The 22,077-nt window shown below is 38.6% G+C and overlaps 1 protein-coding gene across 11 annotated transcripts in view; it reads left to right on the top strand.

Annotated features, from left to right (window-relative positions):
• The first annotated feature begins 3,295 nt into the window (after positions 1-3,295).
• LOC140738806 (SRSF protein kinase 2-like) overlaps positions 3,296-22,077 on the top strand; it is a 201,307-nt gene continuing 182,525 nt past the window's right edge. For 3 of the 11 annotated variants that reach the window (XM_073066663.1, XM_073066664.1, XM_073066662.1), the window contains exons 1-3: positions 3,296-3,363; positions 3,522-3,582; positions 4,313-4,359. In XM_073066663.1, the coding sequence (XP_072922764.1) occupies positions 3,348-3,363; positions 3,522-3,582; positions 4,313-4,359 (124 nt within the window). In that variant the 5' untranslated portion in view covers positions 3,296-3,347. Of the gene's footprint in view, positions 3,364-3,521; positions 3,602-4,312; positions 4,360-21,589; positions 21,697-22,077 lie in introns of those variants that run through there. The other 8 variants (XM_073066666.1, XM_073066671.1, XM_073066667.1 and 5 more) reach the window with 6 other exon arrangements.

The raw sequence follows: 22,077 nt of genomic DNA, 5'->3' as shown, positions 1-22,077 counted from the left end.
ACTGATCTTCATCATGGTCTTTTTCAAAAGGCTTGAATCAAACACAAGCAGAGAAATCGAGGAGGAAAAGATACACTGGGACTATATTCCACATTGAACAACCCAAGATTTTGTGTGCTTTTTTTTCCCATCCACCCAAAATGGAATACCTTATGGATGCAGTGCTCCCAACACTTCTACTGCAATATTGTCAACATTGAATGGCCAACTTTATGTCCTCTTACAGTAACCCAATAAACCATTGTTAACGGTAATCTGCATAGATGTAAAGGTATTTCACCTATTTCTACCAGTATGAAACTGGGGATGATTTAATAGCCACATAACAGATTCCCAATGCTTGATCTTGAAGTTTACCTCAGGGCTGTATGTGCTGACCCATAAACAACACATCCATAATCTAAGAATGATCTGATTAAAGCAGTATACATTTCTTTAAGTGACCTCCTACTTACACCTGAAATGCTTTTTTACTTTTCTTTAAAATTTTGTTTACATGCACCTTCCATGTTAGCCTTGTGTCTATCCACATACCTAGAAACTTTACCACTGACTCTTGTTTAAGAGATTTACCATATAATTTAAGGAAAATTGTGGGCATAATATTCCTTTTAGAAAAACAATTAACTTGAATCTGCACAGCAGAAAATTTAAACCCTCATCAACATCTCCATTCCTCTACTTCATTAATAGCTGTCTGTATTTTCCTAACAATATAATTTATATTCCTGCCTCTCTTCCACACTGCACCATCATCAGCATATAGGGATTTGGCAATCTCTGAGCCAACATTTAAGAAAATGTAACTAATCATAATATTAAGGAATAGGCTATACACACTCCACAGTGGAGTCCCATGCTCTATCTCATACTCCTCAGAGAATGTTTTTCCACTTGTATTTTCCTATCCTCAGCTGAAGCTGTGGTTGGGGATGAGGTGATGGTAAAAGTGAGGAATGGAAGTGGAGATGAGTGATTGAAGTGGTATGGGGAAGAGGAGGTAAGCATTGAAGGATAGGGATATGGTACAGTGAGGGGTTTTGGGGTGAGGTGATGGTGTGGGGTGTGAGAATTGACATTAATGGGGTGATGAGTTGAGGAATGAGGTGAGAGGGATGGGGCAAGGCATGAGCCTGGGTGTGAGATAACGGGGTTAGAGGGTAAGGGGATGTGTTTTGGGTAGGAGGCAATGAGGATTGAGAGGATGAGAGTGCGATTTGGGTTGAAGGGGATGTGGAGACAAGGAGACAGGATGACGGTTGTTGGGGAGAGGATGAGGGAATGGAGGTGAAGGGATGGGGCTCGGGGTTGGGGAGATGGGGTTTGAGGTGTGAAGGTACTTGAAGGATTATAGGGGGAGGGGTTGGAGTTGGGATGATGGAATGGAGGTGACAGGGATTGGTTGAAGGAGATGGAGTTGGGAGTGGTAAAGGAGTGTAAGGAGTTGGGGGTGAGGGGTTAGGGTAAAGTTGTCAGGCATTGGGGTGAAGGGGTAGGTTTGGAGTGAGGGGATGCATGAGAGCAAAAGGGGTTAGAGGTGGGAACTGAGGAGAAAGAAGATCTAAAGGGATGGGTGGGAGTGAGGGAGTAGGGCTAAGGCAAGTACAAATGCTGAGGTAGGGCCAGAGGGGTTGGGAATGAAAATGGGGCTTCAGGTTGAGAGATGAGGGGTTTGAGATTGAGTTTAAGGAAGAAATTTGGTTAAGGAAGGGTGTTGGGTGAAGCAGAAAGGTGGGTGGAGTTAGAGGAGAAGGATGTGGGTTGGGGAGGAGGAATAGCGTGTGGGCTTGTGGGTGGGGTTGAGAGGAGGATTTGGAGTGGGAGGGAGATGTTGTGAAAGTGGTTTGGGAGGTGAGGTGTAAGAGGGTGGTGGAGAAGGGCAGTTTGGGGATAGGATGGAGGAAAGGAGGGGTGGGATGTAAGAGAGGAGTGAGTTGAGGATGATTTGAGATGAGGAGGGTGTTTGGGGTGGGGTAATTTGGTGGAAGAGTAATTTGAGCAAAAGGAGAACCAAGATGAATGGAATGGTAGAGATGGAGAGGAGTAAAGGTGAGGAAATGGTGGAAAGCAAAAAGAGAAATTGAGGGGGAGTGTTGGAATAGGGTGGGAGATGAAAAGCAGGTGGTAAGGATGGCAGATGAGGGTAAGCATAAGGTATTATGGGAAGCAGGGAATGTAGAGGAGCAAGGAAGGGTTTTGAGACACTTGGAACAGGAGAAAGATATAAAGAAGAGTTAGCGGTTAAGGTAGGGAGAAAGTGGATAAAGAAGAAAGGGAGGGGTTAGGAGTGTGAGGGACAAAGATAGGATGGTGTGGAGGTCAGTAAACACATGTAAAGTTTCTGAATTTTAATCAAGTGCAAGTGGTAGCAGATGGAGGCATAATTTGGATAAGAAAGTAATGGATTTTGTCACACTTCATAAATAACTAGCTCTGGTATTGTGCAGAATAACCACTATAGAGTTGGGGGAGCCATTTTTTTCTGGAGGAAAAGAAATCCCAGAGGGATTCTGTTGCCCTGCCCTGCCCTGCCTCATTCCCCGGGATGTAGTGTTGTTCATTCTTCCAGTCAATAAAAGCCGATACCTCGCTTCCTACGTCTCAGCGTGAGTTATTGATGGTGCATCAATGGAAGATGTCAAAGCCTCTCATAAAGTTAAAATATTTTTAAGAGAAAATAGAATGACTAAGGTCATTGATGGAAATATTCTTGATATACAACTGTTCCAATCTGTATGATTCACATATTTCTTTGTTACATTCAAAGGAAGCTGGAGAAGCACAAAGGGGAGAAGGATCGACAATGATATGTTTATAGCTGGAAGAAACAGTTTGGGAGAGTTGTAAATATTTTGAAAGATCAGTTCTGATATCAGTTTGCAATTATAGGCCTGTGCAGTGCAGATCACAATGCAACTAAATACCAAATTGATCATTAATATGCACACAATAAACACTTGAGCCTAAGTAAATGGATTTCATCTTTCACAAACGGTATGTTAGCAGGAAGTTAAGAAAGCAAGTGAACAAGTTAATCAGCACACCTTCAATGTACTGAACATGAATGAATGAATTATTTAACGTTTTATTTTTAGTCTTAACATTTGAAGAGAATATTATATATTTGTATTTTTTTATTTAAAAGCATAATTGGGAATGATCTTTAAGGAAAGTTTAATTGTGAGGAGCCAATCCATCTTTGATATTGGCCTTTTAATTACTGCCTTCCATGTAAGGCAAGTGACGTCGTTTGTATACCGGTCAACCGAGCTGACTTGCGCTCGAGCGCCTGGAAGTTGACGCTTGCGCCTGCGCGCGGCTCAGCGAGGACAATCCCGGCTGGAAAAATGAGTTCCAGGAAAGGTAAAAAAAAGGAAATAGGTTGTCCGTCTGTCAGTTTAAACACCAGGCAGTCTATTAAACGTACAACTACAAATAGTCCGATACAATACAGTTGAGAGAGCAGTTTTTTTAGTTTCATGTTTTAAAAAAAAATGTTCTTGTATTTCTTGCCTTGTCAGTCCTAGCCATTCAAGCTCGGAAGAGGAGGCCGAAAGGAAAGAAAGAGAAGGCTCATAAAAAGTGAGTGGATAAGAGAGTGGTGTGTATTTGTCCGATTAATACTACTGCTCCTCCCCCTGCTGTTGCTGGATCTCGTATAACGCTGGTTTGGGCTTGGGCAGAAAGAAGGTTTTTTTTACTGGCTGATGGTGCAAAACAGTGGCATAATCTCTCAAAATTATTTAATGTTTGCTTATGTTTATGCACTATTGCATCCGTTGTATTGTTTAACGTTTTCTTTCATGTTAATGTTCATTTTGAGGGATATTAGCATTTCATTGTTATTTTGTAGAAAGTGTGCTTGGCTTAATTTGATAATAGTACATATAATTTGTTGTTATATTGCTTTAAAATATTTTCTCAAGAATTTGCCAAAAAAATTTCTGTTGAGTTGATGTGTGTATTCTTTGTAGAATGGTATTTTTATTTGATAAACTAATTGGTTTTCTTGAACAGTTTCGGCATGTGAGGCTTCCATAATATGCATGTAATGTCACTTTGGTAACAGTACTTGATAGGCTTTGCTTTCCCAAAAGCATGATGGCTTCTGTTAATTTTGCATTGTATTGTTTGTTTTGGGTAATATTTGAATAGCTGTTTGTTCTGTATCCGTGAGTGTTTTCTAAACCAAGGAGGGATTTCTTTGTTGTAGTATATGAATGAATTGGACTAATTCTTTGCGAACAGATGAGGTTTTCAATGCTGATGAGTTGCTTATCCTTTCAACTTTTTCGTCCATTCTGTATATTAGGCCAAGAATCATCTACGAAGAGGGTGGACAAAATTGTCCAAACAGAGGTATTAAGTATTACTGGAATTATAGTAAAATGATGGCACATTACTCTCATGAAAACACAGTAATATATATTGTGTGTTGCTTGATTAGGGTAATACATCCTCATGTCTGGGATGTTTTGTTTTTATTTATCAATGGCAAAAAATAAGAAAACAACCCCAGTGATTGTAAGCTAGAACTGAAATACCAAAGCTCAGTCCTATTCTTGACAGCTGTATGGATAATAACCTCTTTGAAAAGAAGTTGTGGAAAGTATTTAGGAAGTGAAACTGGTTGGAGAAAACTGGCACAGTGTTGATGTACCTAGTTGGCTCTTAAAATGTAATTCTATGGTTCTATGATCAATTCTTTAGTCAATTTGATTCACAGTGTTGTGAAGATCTTCATATTAAGTGTATTTTGACATGTATGTACTGATTTGAAATCCAAATGGCAATCCTAATTCTGGAAACATTGCAACTCTGGGATGTTTAATATTTAACTGTAGATTTGAGTAATTTCTTGTTAATTAGTTTAGATCTTGTAAAGAAATGTTTGTCACTAGATCTTGAATGGAGGTGTTCCTTGCTATAATGACTATCATTAATCAAGAAACAATATATACTGCAGAATGTGGAAAGTGGAGAAATTTCTCAAAGAGTAGTACTGGATGCACTGCGCATAATGTGAAGCAATATGATATTTTAATTATCTGGAATAACTAAAAAGCAGTTTTCTTTGTGCCAGTTGAGGTAAAATTAATAATCTTGTTTCAAATTCTGAAGTTTCTAATTCAATTTGGTCAGTGTGCAATAAAAACAGAATTGGACACTCAGCAGGTAAGGCAGCATCTGTGGAGAAAGACGCAATATCTCAGGTCTGGTGCCCTGATGTGTGCTACAACTGGGTAATGATTGTCATACAGCATGTCAAGACCTTCAGTATTTTAAAACTTTGCTTTGTTTTTTCCCTACATTTCAGATTTTCACTAACGTGCTGGACAATTTTTTTTAACAACATTTAGCCAGCACAGTTGTGTTTAGGAACCTTGGTGTGAAGAAGCTGAAGTGTGAAAAGCAGAATATCACTGTCTTGCTAGTATTTCCTTTGTAGTGTTAAGTATTGAGATGAGCCTTTAGTGATATTATTCTTCTGGAGTCATGGATACACAGACTCCTGATACAATTCAGTATTGCAGTTGGTTTGTGTTTTTGTACATTGAACAATGGCAACAGCTTAAAATGCAAATCTTTGCCTATTAACAGTCCAGAGTTGAGCTTTGCCTCAATTTTTTTTTCTGTACCAAACTGAATAAGCTTGAATTTTGGTTTAGATGATATGTACTTTCTAGTAAGTTTTCTGTAATCACCTAAGCAGTTAATGACAAAACAGTGAGTAAATGATTGATAGCAAACAATAGGCCTGAATTAGATGGTAGATCATTAGCATGGTTTACTGAGCTCAGGACTAGCTTTACTAAACAGCTGATTGTTTTGGGGTATGGTTTAAGTTAAATTTGGATGATTGTTGTCAGCATTATTAGAAAAAATTGTAGCACAAAAGACATTGATCTATCCCAAAGTTTTAGAGGGGTTTGGTAAGGAAATTGTCAATGCTTTACCCTAATTCAATTGTTCTTTTTTTTGATTAAAACATTGGATATATTCCAATACATTAGAAAGGCAACAAAAGGAAAGAAATCAAGGGATTTATTAATAAGTTTTGATGAAAGGTCATCAGTCTGAAGCTTTCCATAGATTTCATCTGATCTGAATGCTTCCATTTACTTCTTTGACTCAGGTTTCAAGTGACTGCAGTATTTTGCTTTGGAACTATGGGTCCAAAATCTTTTGGGGAAGATATTGTAATCTATAAGAACTTGAGAAGTATTATTTGACAGTGAGGTAGTGTTGTTTTAGAATGTCTAATATCTAACTTAATTTATTTGTAGTTGTATATGGAGTGGTATGAGAGGATATAGTCTTCACACTTTGAGTGGAAGGCAGAGAATAGTCTGTAGTGAATAAATATTTATCTGTTTCCTACCAACAATATTGCTATTATTGTGAGTGTAAATGGTGTATAAAAAGAAGAAGCGGGTCATCACTTTTTTTGCAGAAGGGGAAATAAATTCAAATAGTATTTAAATTATGAAATGGCAGCCACAAATCAAATGCAGAGATTTATGTAATAACATCTGAACTCTCAGGTCAGGACCAAAATGGGATTTTTAAAAAAACCTTAAAGAATGTTGGTTTTAAATGAAAGTTTGCTGTGGCTGTATGAAGCATCTGATAAGCCACACTTAAATTGTTCTGAAGAAATCTGGAATTGCATCTGAGTAAGGAAGTCCTGGCTTTTGACAGTGCTGTACAAATTATCAAAATGTAATAATGTTGTAAGTGAGGAAACAGATTTGATAGGTCTTAAGGACAAGGATTCTGGACACGCAGCCTTGGTAGTAAAGGATTTTGTTTACAGAAGGCAAACATGGGAAAATGGCAACAGAAGGAACATGCACACGTGCACAATTTACAGCAGTCGGATCGGCAGTAAAACACATGGGGACAATTACTAACGAACATAGGAAAATTGTATGGGAACAAAGTACACAGACACACTCCCCCAAGGGAAGAGTCAATATGATACCAGCCCCCCCTTGACTCTGTGCAGGCATGGCTCTTATGCTACTGGGGACAACTATCAACGCTCCCAATCCTATTCAATGCCCAACTCACCAATAGTTTTTCCAGTGTCGCTATGGTTCTTGGCCTGGAATGAAGCGGGGTGGTCCCTTAGGGATTGCAAAAAAGAGAAAGGGTCCAGCACACATAGCACCCTTTATAGTGCAGCGGACTGGAGGGTCCCACCCAGGTAATTCACAGGAAGGCCAGTGGCTTGGTGCCGGCAGAGTTAAGCTGATTACAAAGGCCACTTGCCCGAGGCCAAGTACAAGGCTAATTAAAGAGGCCAATGGTTAGGTGTGCATTGATGGGTGAGAAGGGGTCAAACCTTGATTGGCAGGTGGCATGTCTTTTGACCAGGTAATGGGCAGTGCTGTCATGTGACAGTCACGACCCCTCCAATACAAATAAGGACTTCATAAATTGGCATTTAGGAAGAGCTTAATTACATAAGTAGGCTTGTGTTACTTAGAATATTGAATTTTAAGAGATGATTTCTATTGAGGATTTGAAACTTTGACAAGGTGGATAGATGTTTTTTGCTGGTGGAGAGTGAACAGACATTTGGAAGGTCCACCAATTTGGAATCTGAGAGAGAGCAACCTTTTTTTGTGCAAAAGATAAAGTGAGTACCAAAGTTTCATTAGACTGATTGCAAGAATGGTGGTTTAATGTACAAGGAACAGTTCTTTAGAGCTGAGGAGAAGAGAGGAGATATTAAATTATGAAAGGGTCTGGCAGGCTTTGCAGTGTTCAAATGCACTTGTCATGGTTTTGTCCATGTACTTTATTGCTAATATCCACTTCCATTTTTGGCTGTCTTGGATTATGCACTCCACAGAATTTAATTGAACATATGCCCTTTGTCGTCTGCACAGTTCAGCTACTCATTGGATAAAATGCTATTAATGCTGTGTAATCAGCTGAAAGAGGCACTGTTTATCTTAGTAGAAATGTATTTCCCAAAAAGAAATCATTCTTTGAACAATCAAACTGTTACAATATATCAGAAACATGGTAGATACTTAGTAACTTTGTAGCACTTCCATTGTGTGCTTTTGCCTCAATTATAATAGCCTATTCTCTTGGGACTTAATATAGCTACTTTTTCCAAACACAAAATTACAAACTTACGGATTAAAGGAATTATAGAACACTTAAAAGGAGATAAAGAGCCAGTTCAGTTCATAGTTAGCACCAAGTCAGCGAAGGCAAATTGATCCAATTCCCTTGGCCTTGCTATATGCACCTCCAAATTCTTTTCATTTGAACACTGCAGTTGCTTTACATGTAGTATTCGCGAAAGTAGCTGGTGTCTGTATAGAAGCTGTGCTCTGGAAAGAACTCTTACTTAACATGTAAGCAAGGAGAAAAATATTCCTGTTTCAGTAACTAATGTGCAATTGAATTTGTTTGAGATCAATACCATCCCATACAAGGGTTTGTTCTATCTTCACAGAAGGCTGTTGGTCAAAGACTTGCTTTTAATTTAAGTAAGTAGTTGAGCTGTCATATCAGAAGTAAATATGCACAGCATGGTTGGAAGTGAATATTTTGGGCAGACTCTCTTGCTTTTTCAAAAAAAAATCCTTGGAACTACTTGGAAATAGCGCTATTCTTTAATTCAATCCACACTTTCAGAAATACAAAACCTGCTTATTTGTCTTCTCACCGATGAGGCAATTTTCTGAAGGAAAGTTGCTGTGTGGCCTGGGCTTAGCTCAAACATCTTGTGTCAAAATTTGCTGATGACACAACTGTTATCAGATGGTGATGAGGAGGTGTACAGGAATGAGATGGATTGGCTTGTTGAATGGTGTTGCAACAGCTGTGAGTAAGGCCAAGGAATTGATTGTATTGTTCAGTAAGGGGAAGTCAAATGAGCACACACCAGTCCATAATCAAAGGGTCAACAGTAGATAGGGTAATCAGCTTCAATTTCCTGAACTTCAGCATCTCAGAGGATCAATCCTGGGCAATCATAAAGAAGGCATACACACTCGTGGCTGTACTTCATTTGGAGTTTGAGATTTAGAATGTTACCAAAGATGAGCAAGTTTCTACAGATGTACTGTGGAATGCATTCTGGCCAGTTGCATCACCTCTTGGTATAGAGGTTCCAATGCACAGGATCAAAAGAGGCTGCTGAGGGTTGTATACGTAGTCATCTCCATCGTGAGCACCAGCCTCTCCACCATCAAGGACATCTTCAGTACGTAGTGTGTCAAGAAGGATGTGTCCATCATTAAAAACCCTCACCATCCGGGACACGTTTGCTTCTCATATCTCCCATCGGGGGGAGGTACTAGAGTTGGAGACACATACTCAATGATTTAGGAACAGCTTCTTCCCATTTGCCATCAAATTTCTGAATAATCCATGAAGGTGACCTCACTGTTCTGCTCTCTTTTTGTACTATTTTAAAAATTTCTTATTCTAACTTATGGTTATTTATGATGAATTGCCTTGTACTGCTGCTATGCAACAACATGTTTCGTGACATATGTCAATAATAATAAACCTAATCTGAAGTTTGTTTGTTCTTCTGGTCAAATGCTGTTACAGGAAATAAATACTCGTTGTACATGATGTTTTTAAGGTGTTTGTGAAGTTTCTGGATGCTTGCTTTTTTTTAGCAGTACTTCAAGAAAATGCTATCTCTTGGTCTTCAATCATTTTATTGGTTCTGGTTTTGAGTTGCATTTTACAGGACACCAAGATTCACCAAAAAAAATTGGTGTTCACATTACAGTTAATTTGTTGGCATAAAAATATTGGGCATATTAGGCAAATGACTAAAAAAATTTCAAACTGTTTCATTATATAGTAGGCCAAACATTTTTTATAAATGAACTTTATTATACCCTGGGGAGCTACAAGAATATTTCAATGATTTGAATCAATTCAGTTCAATTAAAATACCATAAATTCCGGTGTATAAGCCGACCCCCATTTTCAAGGTTAAAAAAGTAACTTTTTCATGTTACCTTTGTATAAGCCGACCCCTTTTGTAGAGGTTTTTGATTTAACCAGAAAAGATCACAAGGTCTCACATGCTTTGCCAGATCTGGAACCTGAAAATTCTGTGAACCGGTACCTGCTAAGAAAACAGGCCTACACATTGTAGGGTGTTATATGAATTCTTAATAAATAAATCAGGGAGGGAAATTTTGGGTTAAGTTTCCAATGGAAAAGAATCCTCTGAAATGTAACTCATGTGAAACCATTTAGCGCCCATCGTAATCTCATTAAAACATAACGGGGTGGCGGGATCAGTATGTATACTCAGTATTGAGTTTGCGATCACCGTGTACAAAAGATTAAAACAAATGCGATATGATGCTGGCTTCAAGCTGAAGGTTGTTGATTTTGCTAAAAGAAACAAATAATTCTGCAGCTGCTAAGAAGTTTAGTGTAAACCAGAAACAAGTGAGAGAGTGGAGAAAGGCAGAGGACACGCTGAGGGAAATGCCAAAGACGAAATGTGCAAACCGTGGGAAAACATGCCTGTCAAGTCAAACTTGAGTTTCTAGAAAGTATTGGGACCTAGAGGCAAAGGAAAATAAAATTTAAAAGTAATAGCAAGAATCCACTAATAGACCGAATGGAACCCGCTGCCTGAGTGCTGTTTCTGCCTGGAACATTTGGAGACCCCGCAGCATCACAGCAGCAATCCGGGAGCAGCATTGGAATCTGCCGTAAGATGCCGAACTTTAAATAACTTGAGAGACTGTTTCATGGAAAAGAGCACTGCTGTCACTGCGTTTGGGTTAGTGCTAGCTATGTCACAGTGATCATCACGCTCAGGCGCTTCTCAGAAACGCTGTGAGGTTTAAGAAGAGCTCCCGAACCTTTGGGAAGGTTCACCCGGTTTGAAAACATAACAGTCGGAGACCATAACGGTCCATTAGAGAAACGGAGACTGTGCAGGTTGGAATTCGTCTACAAAGTTCGAGAGGCAGCCAGTTTTTTCACCTAATGACTAGTGACTAAGGACTAATGACTGATGGAACTAACGGAACTATCAAACTGCCGCACTTGCGAAAAATAAAAGGAGGAAAAAGGAAAAGTTGTTTGGTCATTGAGTGGAATCTGGTTAAAAAACCTTTGAGTAGGCACCTTAAATCCCTTTCAAGTGGGGAAGCTGCACATCTTCAAAGAAGAACAAGATCTCGGTGACTTGACAATGCCAGTGGCTAGAACTGGAAGAAGAAGTGAATCACCAGCGATAGTCTGGATACATTGTTACCAGAGAAATGATTAGAGTTCAAGTGTTGAAATGGAACTAAAAACACCGTGAGGTCAGCAAAAATTTCAAAGCTACGCGAAGTTGGTGCACCCGATTTATGAATAGACATGATCTTGTGTTGAGATAAAAAACAAAGATTGCTCTGAAAATTCCAGCGGGGTGTTGTTTATGTTCAAGAATGCTGTTGGATGGATGAAGCAGGTTGCTTGAAATAGGTTAAAGAGGTGTGGCGTCGACGTCACGAAGGTTTCAGGAAGAAAAAGTCGCTACTTGTCTGGGACATGTTCAAAGCACACTTCTCAGGTGAGACAAAAGCAACATTGAAAGCTGAAAATATGGACATTGCAGTCATCCCTGGTGGTTTGATGTCTGTGCTCCAGCCACTAGATGTGAGTTTAAACAAACCATTCAAAGAATTCATGCGTCGACAGTAGAACGAATTTGACTCAAAAATAGCCAATAAATACGACTTGTCTTTCGTGTATTCATTTTTCCGAAGTTGGCACCCTCTGTATAAGCTGACTCCCTAATTTTAGGACCAAGGTTTAGGGCCAAATTCTTGGCCTATACACCGGAATTTACAGTCATACCGAATCTGCTTTTTTTAAAAAAATTACAAATTTTTATTGCAATACCAACAAATTACATTCAATACAACTAGTTTGCTGATTACATTTTGACTGTTTAACCCAGCCACCCTCCAACCCTCATCTCCATTCCCCCCATCCCTCATCCCCACATCCCTCTCCACCCCTCCGCCCTCTCTCCCCCCACCCCTCTCCCCTCCACCAACCAACTGAATAGTAGTGCATACACAGACAGAGCATTACTATTTTAACAGAAGATCTTTTAACTCAGATATCAAATTTGTCCACATTAAGATTGTGTTTGGTTGTGCGTCATTTATTTTTGCTGATGATAATTCCAGGTAAGAAATGTCCAAAAAGCTGCGAAACCAGTGGGTACTTGAAATATCATGGTGAGGTTTCCAATGCTAGACTACAATCTTCTTAGCTGTAGTTAGGCCTGCCAGCCAGACTTTGCATGTTTTCTTCATAAGGGAAAGGTGGGAGTCATCATTTAGAAGATGTACAGCGGGATCCATTGGTAATTGTACCTCTGTTAGTTCTATAAGAGTACTGATAATCTTCCCCCACAAACCAAAAACCCCTGGACATTCCCATACAACATGTATAAAAGAGCCAACAGTTCCGTGGGGGCAAAATGAGCAATATGGGTCAGGAACCAGTCCCATTTGATGTCTAATTCTCGGTGTTAAGTATGCTTTATGACAAAATTTCAAGTGTATATACCGATAATTTGGGTTTTTCAAAGCATCGGTAGCATTATCCCAAATCGCATCCCAGTCTAAGTCTTGTCCCAATTCAGAAATGTCTCTATCCCAGGCTTTCATTCCTGATGTGGGCATATATTTCTGGGAGTTTAATTTATCATAGATATATGACACTATCTGTCCTAGAGCACTCTGTATCCAAATTAAAATGGGATGGTCCTTTAAATCTGACCCCCAGGGAACCCCGTGGGCTTTACAAGCTGATCTTACTCTAAAGTAGAAGAAGAGAAAGTGTTTATCAATGTTATATCGAGATACCAGTTCTTGAAAGCTAAGGTTAGTACTTGCCCCATTAATATCTTGAAGAGTAATAATACCTTTATCCTCCCAAGTTCTGTTAGTGAATGGTTTCCCCCCCAGATAGAAGATGATTATTGTTCCATAATGGAGAAGATTTGCACCATATGCTTTTAAATTTTAGGAATTTTTCTGCTGCTCTAAACACTGGTAGCATATGCGTTAAAATTGGACCGTAATATAAATCACATTCTTTGGTAGACATACCTATAAGGAGAAAGTCCTTCAACCTTATTGGTGCCATTAGCTCTTGTTCTATACTTTTCCATGATGAAACTTTATCCTCCTCCAAATCTGCTTTATCATGGTACTGGTGTGATTAGATTTACTTTTAAGAAGTTATTTTACTTAATTTATGCACGATGCATATAATGATATATGGTCAGGTATTAATGTATTATGCAGTGCTCTATCTTAGACATTTGCAATTGAAAAATAGATTTTAATTTTTATGCGTGCGCCATCAATTGATCAAAGAATAATTAAAGAAGTTATGTGAATTATTTGACTTAACTAAAGATTGGATTATTATAGAAGTTGCTTTTAAATGTGTTTTTATAAGATTACAAAAGCTTCAGTGATCTTGAATACATGTGCATTGAAAAAGAGCAACATTTGATTTCAAGGCTTCATAACTAGTGGAACATTAGCTGCAGGAGCAGGAGAAGGCAAGTTAGCTTCTCAAGCTTGCACTGTCATGATCTAATTTTGGGCTCAATTTTTCTTGCCTACACTCAGAAATGCTCGACTTTAGATCAGCAAACACAAAATGTTGGAGGAACTCAGTAAGACAGGCAGCATCTATGGAGAGGGATACACAATCAATGTTTTGGGTCGAGAGTCTTCATCAGGACTTCTCTATTCGTCTCCATTGATGCTGCCTAACCTGCTGAGTTCCTCCAGCATTTTGTGTGTTGTTGTGGATTTCCAACATCTGCATAATCCTCTGTGTCCTTGACTTGAGATATAGTGAGTGTATTACCAGGGTTCCTTTGAAGTTGCTGATTGATAGATAAGTAATCTTTCTGAGAGAACTATTTTAAGGGGAAATTTGAGTGTGAATTATTTTTGCCTTTATCAAAAAAAGTGGTACTTACAAAATATGAGCAGATTTGAAATGGCATTCTCACATTAAGCTGGAGAATACAGTATGGTGTTTTATAACATTGTCACATGACATACAGTAGAGTGTATGTAACTAGTGTATTCCTTTCAAATTATGCCTAACCACTTCATTGAAGAACAGTTCTTTGTAGACTTGAGGGTTTGTTAATTTGTCTTTCCTAAGACTGAGGTGTTCTTTTAACAAAACTTTGCATGGGAGAACACATACAAGTCCTCATTGAGGGTCAGTGATGGAAAGGGTGAGCATCTTTAAGTTCCTGGGTGTCTACATTTCACAGATTGGTTCTGGGCCCTTGACACTGATGCAGTCATAAAGAAGGCACACCATCAATTCTTTGTGAGGTGTTTTGTTATGTCACCAAAGGGCCTTGGAAGTTTCTTTGATGGGGAGAATTATGATTAGTTACATCACAGCCTGATATGAGGCTCCACAGCACAAGATCGGAAGAAATGCAGAGGGTTGTTGACTCAGCTAGCTCTATTACGGCACATTCCTCCACACCATCGAGGATGTGCCTGAAGAAGGTGGCATCATTCATTAAAGACACTCAGCATCCGGGTGTGCTCTCTTCTCATTACTACCATCAGGGAAGGAGGTACAGGAGCCTGAAGACCCATACTCAGTGATTCAAGAACAACTTTTCCCCCGTCATTGATTTTTGAACAGTCCTTGAAAATGACATTATTGTTCCATTGCACTGTTCTGGTGCATCAACGCAGCAAATTTCACATCATATAAGACAGTGATAATAAAGCCTGATCTGATTTTATCCCAATTCATGGAGCATTATATAAAAAAGGTGTAGGACATTACGATAAAAGAAATCCTTTTGATAAAAATGATTGGAAGGTAAATTTAATCTTTATTACATAGCCACAGTGAAAGAATAAAAAATGTTACCTAAAGATACTGCAATATAAAATCTTATAACTTATTTAATACTGCATTTTATGATGAAGTGAAATATTTTTTATCCTGGTGATGGATATTGATTGCAATGCATTTTCTGTTTTTACTCTTGTCTTTCAACACCATAAAGCAGTTTAGAGCAGTGGTATTATTAAACAAAATCTGAGCAAGTTCTGTCTCATTCTCCTACGACTCTGACATTTGCATTGTATAATTATAATGGCTAATCAGGGCAGTCATTTGATCCAGAGGCATCCAGATGTGCAGAGTCCTTTGCAAGTCATAGAACCAAGGCTACTTGTTCCAAGAACTCATCACTGTTCAAAAATTTTTTAAGTAATGTGTTTTGTATTTGGGTGATTCTGTGTTAAATTTTCTGTACAAAATTTTACAGCATAATTTAAGAGGATATGGTAGTGTAAAGGTTAGCATAATGCTATTGTGGCACCAACAACCGGCTGCCTGAAAGGAGTTGTAGGTTCTTCCTGTGATTGAGCAGGTTTTCTTCAGGTACTCTGGTTTCCTCCCATATTCCGAAGATGTACGGGTTGCTAGGTTAATTGGTCACGTGAGTGTAATTAGATGCTGGGCCATAAGAGCCTGTTACTGTGCTGTATCTCTAAGTAAAATTCTTGTTGAGCTGTGCCATACATACTCATTCATTGCGAATTAGTTGCTTCCAAAGCTTGGTTATATATTTATCACTTTGTAGGTTGTAGTCTACATTTTCTATTTTGTCAAAGATTCTGGAAGTAGATATCCTAGCTGCTCTCAGCATTTTTTACTTCCAAGTGGTACACAGCAAGATTAGACATAATTGAATGCAGTTTACCCTCAGTTGTTCTGGTTGGTGACCATTTGAGTTCTTCTAAGCTTTTACTTCATATTTGTCCAGTTGAAATCTATTTGCCACAGGTTTGCTCGTTTACTTGAACTAAAAGCACTTAATTTGATACTACTGTGCACACTGCCTAAAATACTACCTATTCTTTTGTCAATGGCAAACTAACAATGAATAATTGCAATTTCAGCATAGATTATTGTCGAACCCCACTTGTTAACAATTTCACTTGTTACCAATTTCAATTCCTGCCTTTTATCCCTTCTCTATTTCTTGCTATTAGACTATTTCCTAGCCAGGTTAATAACTTAATTAAATCTTGAGGTTCAACTTTAGCTAACAATTTTGCAAGGGGAGGGGGAGTGAAATTCATCAAATGCTTTCTGGACATTGATATAAATTAATATTGTTGACAACTACCCAACTGGTTTTTTTTTAGCTGTCTCCTCAAACACTTGAGTCATGCTTATCAGGCATTGCCCAACCTCTCAAATCAATATTGATTCTTCCTGATCAACTGAATATTTTTCTTTTAAATACCAGCCAAAACCTGAAACATGGATGTTTCCTTGTTCTTCCTTTTGGCGTTCATTGCCTTTTTTAAATCCATTGTAAATTTATTTTCCTCTTTAGGATGTAAATGTGTTTATGAATAATTCCCCCCACTCTGATATTCTTGGGGAAAGTAACTGTTTTTGAGTTTGGTGGCCCCAATGTGGATGCTACATAGCCTCCTCCTTGATGGGAGTGGGGCAAACAGTCCATGAACAGGGTGGATGGGATCCTTCATGATGTTACTGGTTGTTTATGACACCTTTCTGTATGTATCTCTTCGGTGGATAGGCTGGTACAGGTTTCCCCCGCTTTACAAATGCTTGCTTTACACCACTTCGCTTTTACAAAAGACCTACGTTAGTAACCTGTTTTCGCATTACAAAGAGGATTTTTGCTTTTAAGAAAATTTTTCCCATATAAATTAATGGTTCTTCGCTTTGCGCCATTTTGGCTTAAGAAAGGTTTCATAGGAACACTGTACCTTTGTAAAGGGGGGGGGGACACCTGTATAGGTGACGTGTTGGGCAGTTTTGATTAACCCATGTAGATTCTTGTTTGCTGCAGTGCAGTTTCCATACAATGTGGTGATGCAGCATATGTGGATACTCTCTACTGGGCATCTGTAGAATGACATGAATATAGATGTACGTGGTCCAGCACTCTTCAGCCTCCTCAGAAAGTGGAGGCATTGATGAGCTTTCCTGATTGTGTGGAATGTGTTCTGGGACCATGAGAGGTTGTACGAGATGTTTATTTTCAGGAGTTAGAAACTACTCACCGTTTCCATTGCTGTGCCACTAATGTTAAGAGTGGTGCGAGTTATCCTGAAATTTGATAACTATCTCTTGTCTTGTTGAGCTATTTGCCTGGCACAAGGTTTATCATTGACCAGTATGGGTCAAATGGTTACTTTGCAATACAGGCAGTCCCCGGGTTACGAACAAGTTCCGTTCCTGAGTCTGTCTTAAAGTTGGATTTGTATGTAAGTCAGAACAGGTACATCTGGTATTTAGTGTCAGTTAGTCAAACATTTGTCTTAGTATATAGTATATATTTTACCTTTCTATGCATATAAAACACTTAAGAAAGAGACATTAAATGGGACAAGTGGGGGCGGTGCTGACTGAAAAGGGGGGTCAGGGTGAATCATGTTAAGAAAAATTTAAGCCAAATACAAAGTTACACACTCAACACAGTGTTAATGGCAATGTGATCTGACTTAAAATGGTGAACGCCGACGAGTTTTTAATATAATAGGCTTTATGGCAGGCTGTTTGTAAGTATGAGTTGTTTGTAAGTCAGACATTCATAACTGAAGGACTACCTGTATATTTAATAATACTTTACAAGTCTTTATGATATTTTACATAAGAAATAGGAGCAGGAGTAGGCCATCTGGTCTGTCGAGCCTGCTCTGCCATTCAATAAGATCATGGCTGATCTGACTCATCTCCACCTACCTGCCTTTTTCCCCATAACCCTCAATTTCCCCTATAGAAAAATTGCCTTAACATTCCTTTCAAATATGAAGTAAGAACTTGATTTTAGGTCAAAATCTGGCCAACCTTGTCATAAATATATTTACTGAGGTAGCCTCCATCACTTTATTGGGCAGAGAATTCCACAGATTCACCACTCTCTGGGAAATGCAGTTCCTCATCTCCATCCTAAATCTACTCCCCCAAATCTTGAGGCTATGTCCTCTCATTCTAGTCTCACCTATCAGTAGAAATAACTTTCCTGCCTTTGTCTCATCTATCCCTTTCATAATTTTATGTTTCTATAAAATCTCTTCTCATTCTTCTGAATTTCAGCGAGTACAGTCCAGGCAACTCAATCTCTCCTCATAGTCTAACCCTCTCATCTCTGGAATCAACCTGGTGAATGCTCTCTGCATCGCTTCCAAAGCCAGTATATCCTTCCTCAAGTAATCAAACCAGAATTGCTTGCAGTACTTCAGGTGCAGCCTCACCAATACCCTGTACAGTTGCAGCATAACCTCTGTGCTCTTGAATTCAATCCCTCTAGCAGAGAAGGCCAACATTCCATTTGCCTTCTTGATAGTCTGCTGCACCTGCACACCAACCTTCTGTGATTCATGCACAAACACTCCCAAGTCCCTCTGCACAGCAGTATGCTTCAATTTTTTACTATTTAAATAATAATCTGCTCTTTCATTTTTCCTGCCAAAATGGATGACTTCACATTTACCAACATTGTATTCCATCTGCCAGACCCTTGCCCATTCATTTAACCTATCTATATCTCTCTATATCCTCTGCACAATTTGCTTTTCCACTCAATTTAGAATCATCAGCAAACTTAGATACACTATACTTGGTCCCCTCTTCCAAATCATTAATGTATGTTGTAAACGGTTGCAGGCCCAGCACTGACCCCTGCGGCACACCGCTCACCGCTGATTGCCAATCAGAGTATTACCCATATATCCCAACTCTCTGATTTCTATTAGTTGACCAATCCTCTATCCATGCTAATACATCACCCCCAACTCTATGCATCCTTATCTTATGGATAGGTCTTTTATGTGGCACCTTATTGAACACCTTCTGGAAATCCAAGTAAATAATATCCATCTGTTCCCCTCTATCCGCTGCACTTATTATATCTTCAAAGAATGCCAATAAATTTGTCAAACAGGACCTGCCTTTGCTGAATCCATTCTGCGTCTGCCTGATGGATCCATTTCTTTCCAAATGCCTTGCTGTTTCTTCTTTAATAATGGCTTCAAGCATTTTCCCAACTACAGATGCTAAACTAACTGTCCTATAATTACCTACCTTTTGCCTACATCCTTTTTTGAACAGTGGCATGATATTTGCCACCTTCCAATCCGGCAGCACCTGCCTAGAGCCCAGAGTCCAAGGTCTCTACTATAACCTCTGCCATTTCTTTCAGTGCCCCGGGATGCATTCCATCAGGAGCAGGAGAATTGTGTATCTTTAGGCCTACAAGTTTGCTCAGCACTACCTCTTTAGTGATAGCTATTATATCGAAGTCCTCGCCTCCCATTGCATCCATAACATCTGTCTTTGGCATGTTATATGTGTCCTCCACCATGAAGACCAACACAAAATAGTAATTCAAAACCCCGGCCATTTCTTGATTACCCAATATCAATTCCCTCTTTCATCCTCCAAGGGACCTACATTCACTTCAGCTATCCTTTTCTGCTTTATATAATTATTAAAAACTTTTACTAAATGTTTTTTATATTTTGTGCTGGATTATTTTCATAATCTAGCTTCCCTTTCTTTATTGCTCACTTAGTGGTACTTTGTTGCCTTTTAAAGTTTTCCCAATCTTCCAGTCTCCCACTATTCTTGACGACTTTGTATGCACGAGCTTTTAGTTTGATGCCTTCTTTTATTTCCTTAGTTATCCAAGGCTGGCTCTCCCCACCCTTAATGTCCTTGCTTTTCCTTTTCCAATATTTTTATTAGTTTCTACATAGAAGAATACAGAGTACAAGAAAGTGTATATAAAAGGTCAAAAAAGATTTAAAAGAACTACCAATTACATTATATCTGTTCATAATAACAATCTCATTACCTCTTATTCATGTGTTAATCAATAATTATATTGAACTATACTAATTCATTACAAAAAAAGAGAATCTAACCCCTACCAAGACAGAAGCTGTTCATTAAGGAGAAAAGAAGGTAAAGTACCTTCTCATATAATAAAAATAATAGCCAACATCTGAGTTTAAACAACAAATTGAAGGTATTGAAAATAATTCAGAAAAGGTCCCCACAATGTTTGAAAATCTTGATGAGAGTCAGAAATTGAACAATGAATCTTCTCTAAATATAAACATGACATAACGTTGCATAACCATTGAGCATGAGTAGGAGGAAAAACATCTTTCCATTTGAACTAAAGCGCCCTCCTAGCTATAAGAGAGCTAAAGGCCAAAAGCCCTTGCTGTTCTGCTTTGACCTGATTTACTTTCATTTGCTTCTGCTAATGAATCGCAGATCGATTGGTCCGCAGCTAATGTGCTGATCCCCATGAAATGCTCCTTTTTTAAACTTCTCTCTCTCTCCAAATCGATTGGTCTGCCGCTAATGCCAAGAGCTTGAGCAAAGTTCTGCAAGTTTTAATTTTTTTTAAATCAAGCGTAGAAAGCTTTATATAAATATTAAATCTCAAATCATTGCCACATGGAGTTGAGAGAAGGCCGCATGATCTTGTAAAGTATTTCCAAATTGTGAAGCAACACACACAAAATGCTGGTGGAACGCAGCAGGCCAGGCAGCATCTATAGGAAGAAATACAGTTGATGTTTCGGGCTGAGACCCTTTGTCAGGACTAACTGAAAGAAGATAGTAAAAAATCTCTTACTATCTTTTTCAGTTAGTTCTGATGAAGGGTCTCGGCCCGAAACGTCGACTGTACTTCTTCCTATAGATGCTGCCTGGCCTGAAGCGTTCCACCAGCATTTTGTGTGTGTTGCTTGAAGTTCCAGCATCTGCAGATTTCCTCATGTTTGCGTTCCAATTTGTGAGGAATGTTCTCAATAGTGTAAGTTCCAGGAAGTATGCATCAATCATTTTATGATTGTTGTAAATTTGCAGATAGAATTTATGTATAGATAAAAGGAATTTCAACAAAAATACTAATTTTTTTCAGGATTTATCATTCCTTGATTTACCATAATACTGCACTTGAAACTACAAATCATTTAATGGACTCAGTTTGGTGAACGTCAAAAATTAGTGTCTTTGATAACTGCAAAGCCCTAAAGCTTTTCATTGCCGATAGTGTTTCCTTTTAAATATACATAGTATTGCAGGAAAGACAATAACAAATGTGCACAGGAAGTTTCCTTAAGTAACTCATTTAAGAAAATCACTCTCAAAATTTGGATGTTGTTGGCAAAGACGGTTTTTGTTGCCCATCAAATTCGACCCTCAACACGCTGCTGGTCAGCTTCCTTGAATTTCTTTAGTTGTCTTGAAGTCACCCTTGGATATTGTTGTGATGGAATGCCAATACTTTAAAGTTTTGATGATAATGTGATACAGAGAAGAACTTGTATGTGATGGTGTTCCCTTGCAGTTATTGCCTTTGCCCTTTCAAGTTTTAGAAATTGTAGGTTTGAAAGGCTTTGAGAAAGATACTTTGCAAAGATGCTGTAGTGCATCGTTTTTCTTTTATACTGGTGCTTTAGGATGATCAACAGGATATCACTCATGGATTGCTTTGTTCCAGGTGGGCATGAGTTGAGTGCTTTAAGACTGGTACAGATAACGGAAGAGTAATCCATACTTTGGAGTCAGAAGATTCCATATACTGTTACCTCTGAACCATCCTCACAGGTACATTGTGAATGTTTCTACTCAGTTTAACTTGCTGTCAGGGGATTTAGTGAAGGCAATTTCTTTGAATGGGACTACTTCATTATCTGAGTAGTAGATGGTATACCTTTACAAAACTTGTCACTTTGGCTCTTCTGTTCTTCACTGAATACATTTAAATGTGTGCCATGGGGACAAACAATTTGGTTTTCCATACTGAAACATTAAAAGTGATTTGAATTAAGGTCAATATGCTTATTCTTCCTGTCTTTGAATAGTTTCCTATTAATGTCCAAACTTAATATAGATGTTCCTTAACAACTTTGAAGCTATTTTGGCTGAAGTTCCTTTTTCATTGGAAATTTCTTAATGGGTGCGTTAGATTAATGTAATCTTGGTGCA

This window comes from Hemitrygon akajei, chromosome 14 (assembly GCF_048418815.1).
Source record: "Hemitrygon akajei chromosome 14, sHemAka1.3, whole genome shotgun sequence".
Lineage (NCBI taxonomy): Eukaryota > Metazoa > Chordata > Chondrichthyes > Myliobatiformes > Dasyatidae > Hemitrygon > Hemitrygon akajei.
Note: the sequence above shows the minus strand (reverse complement) of the source record. Positions and strands in the feature narration are given on the sequence as shown.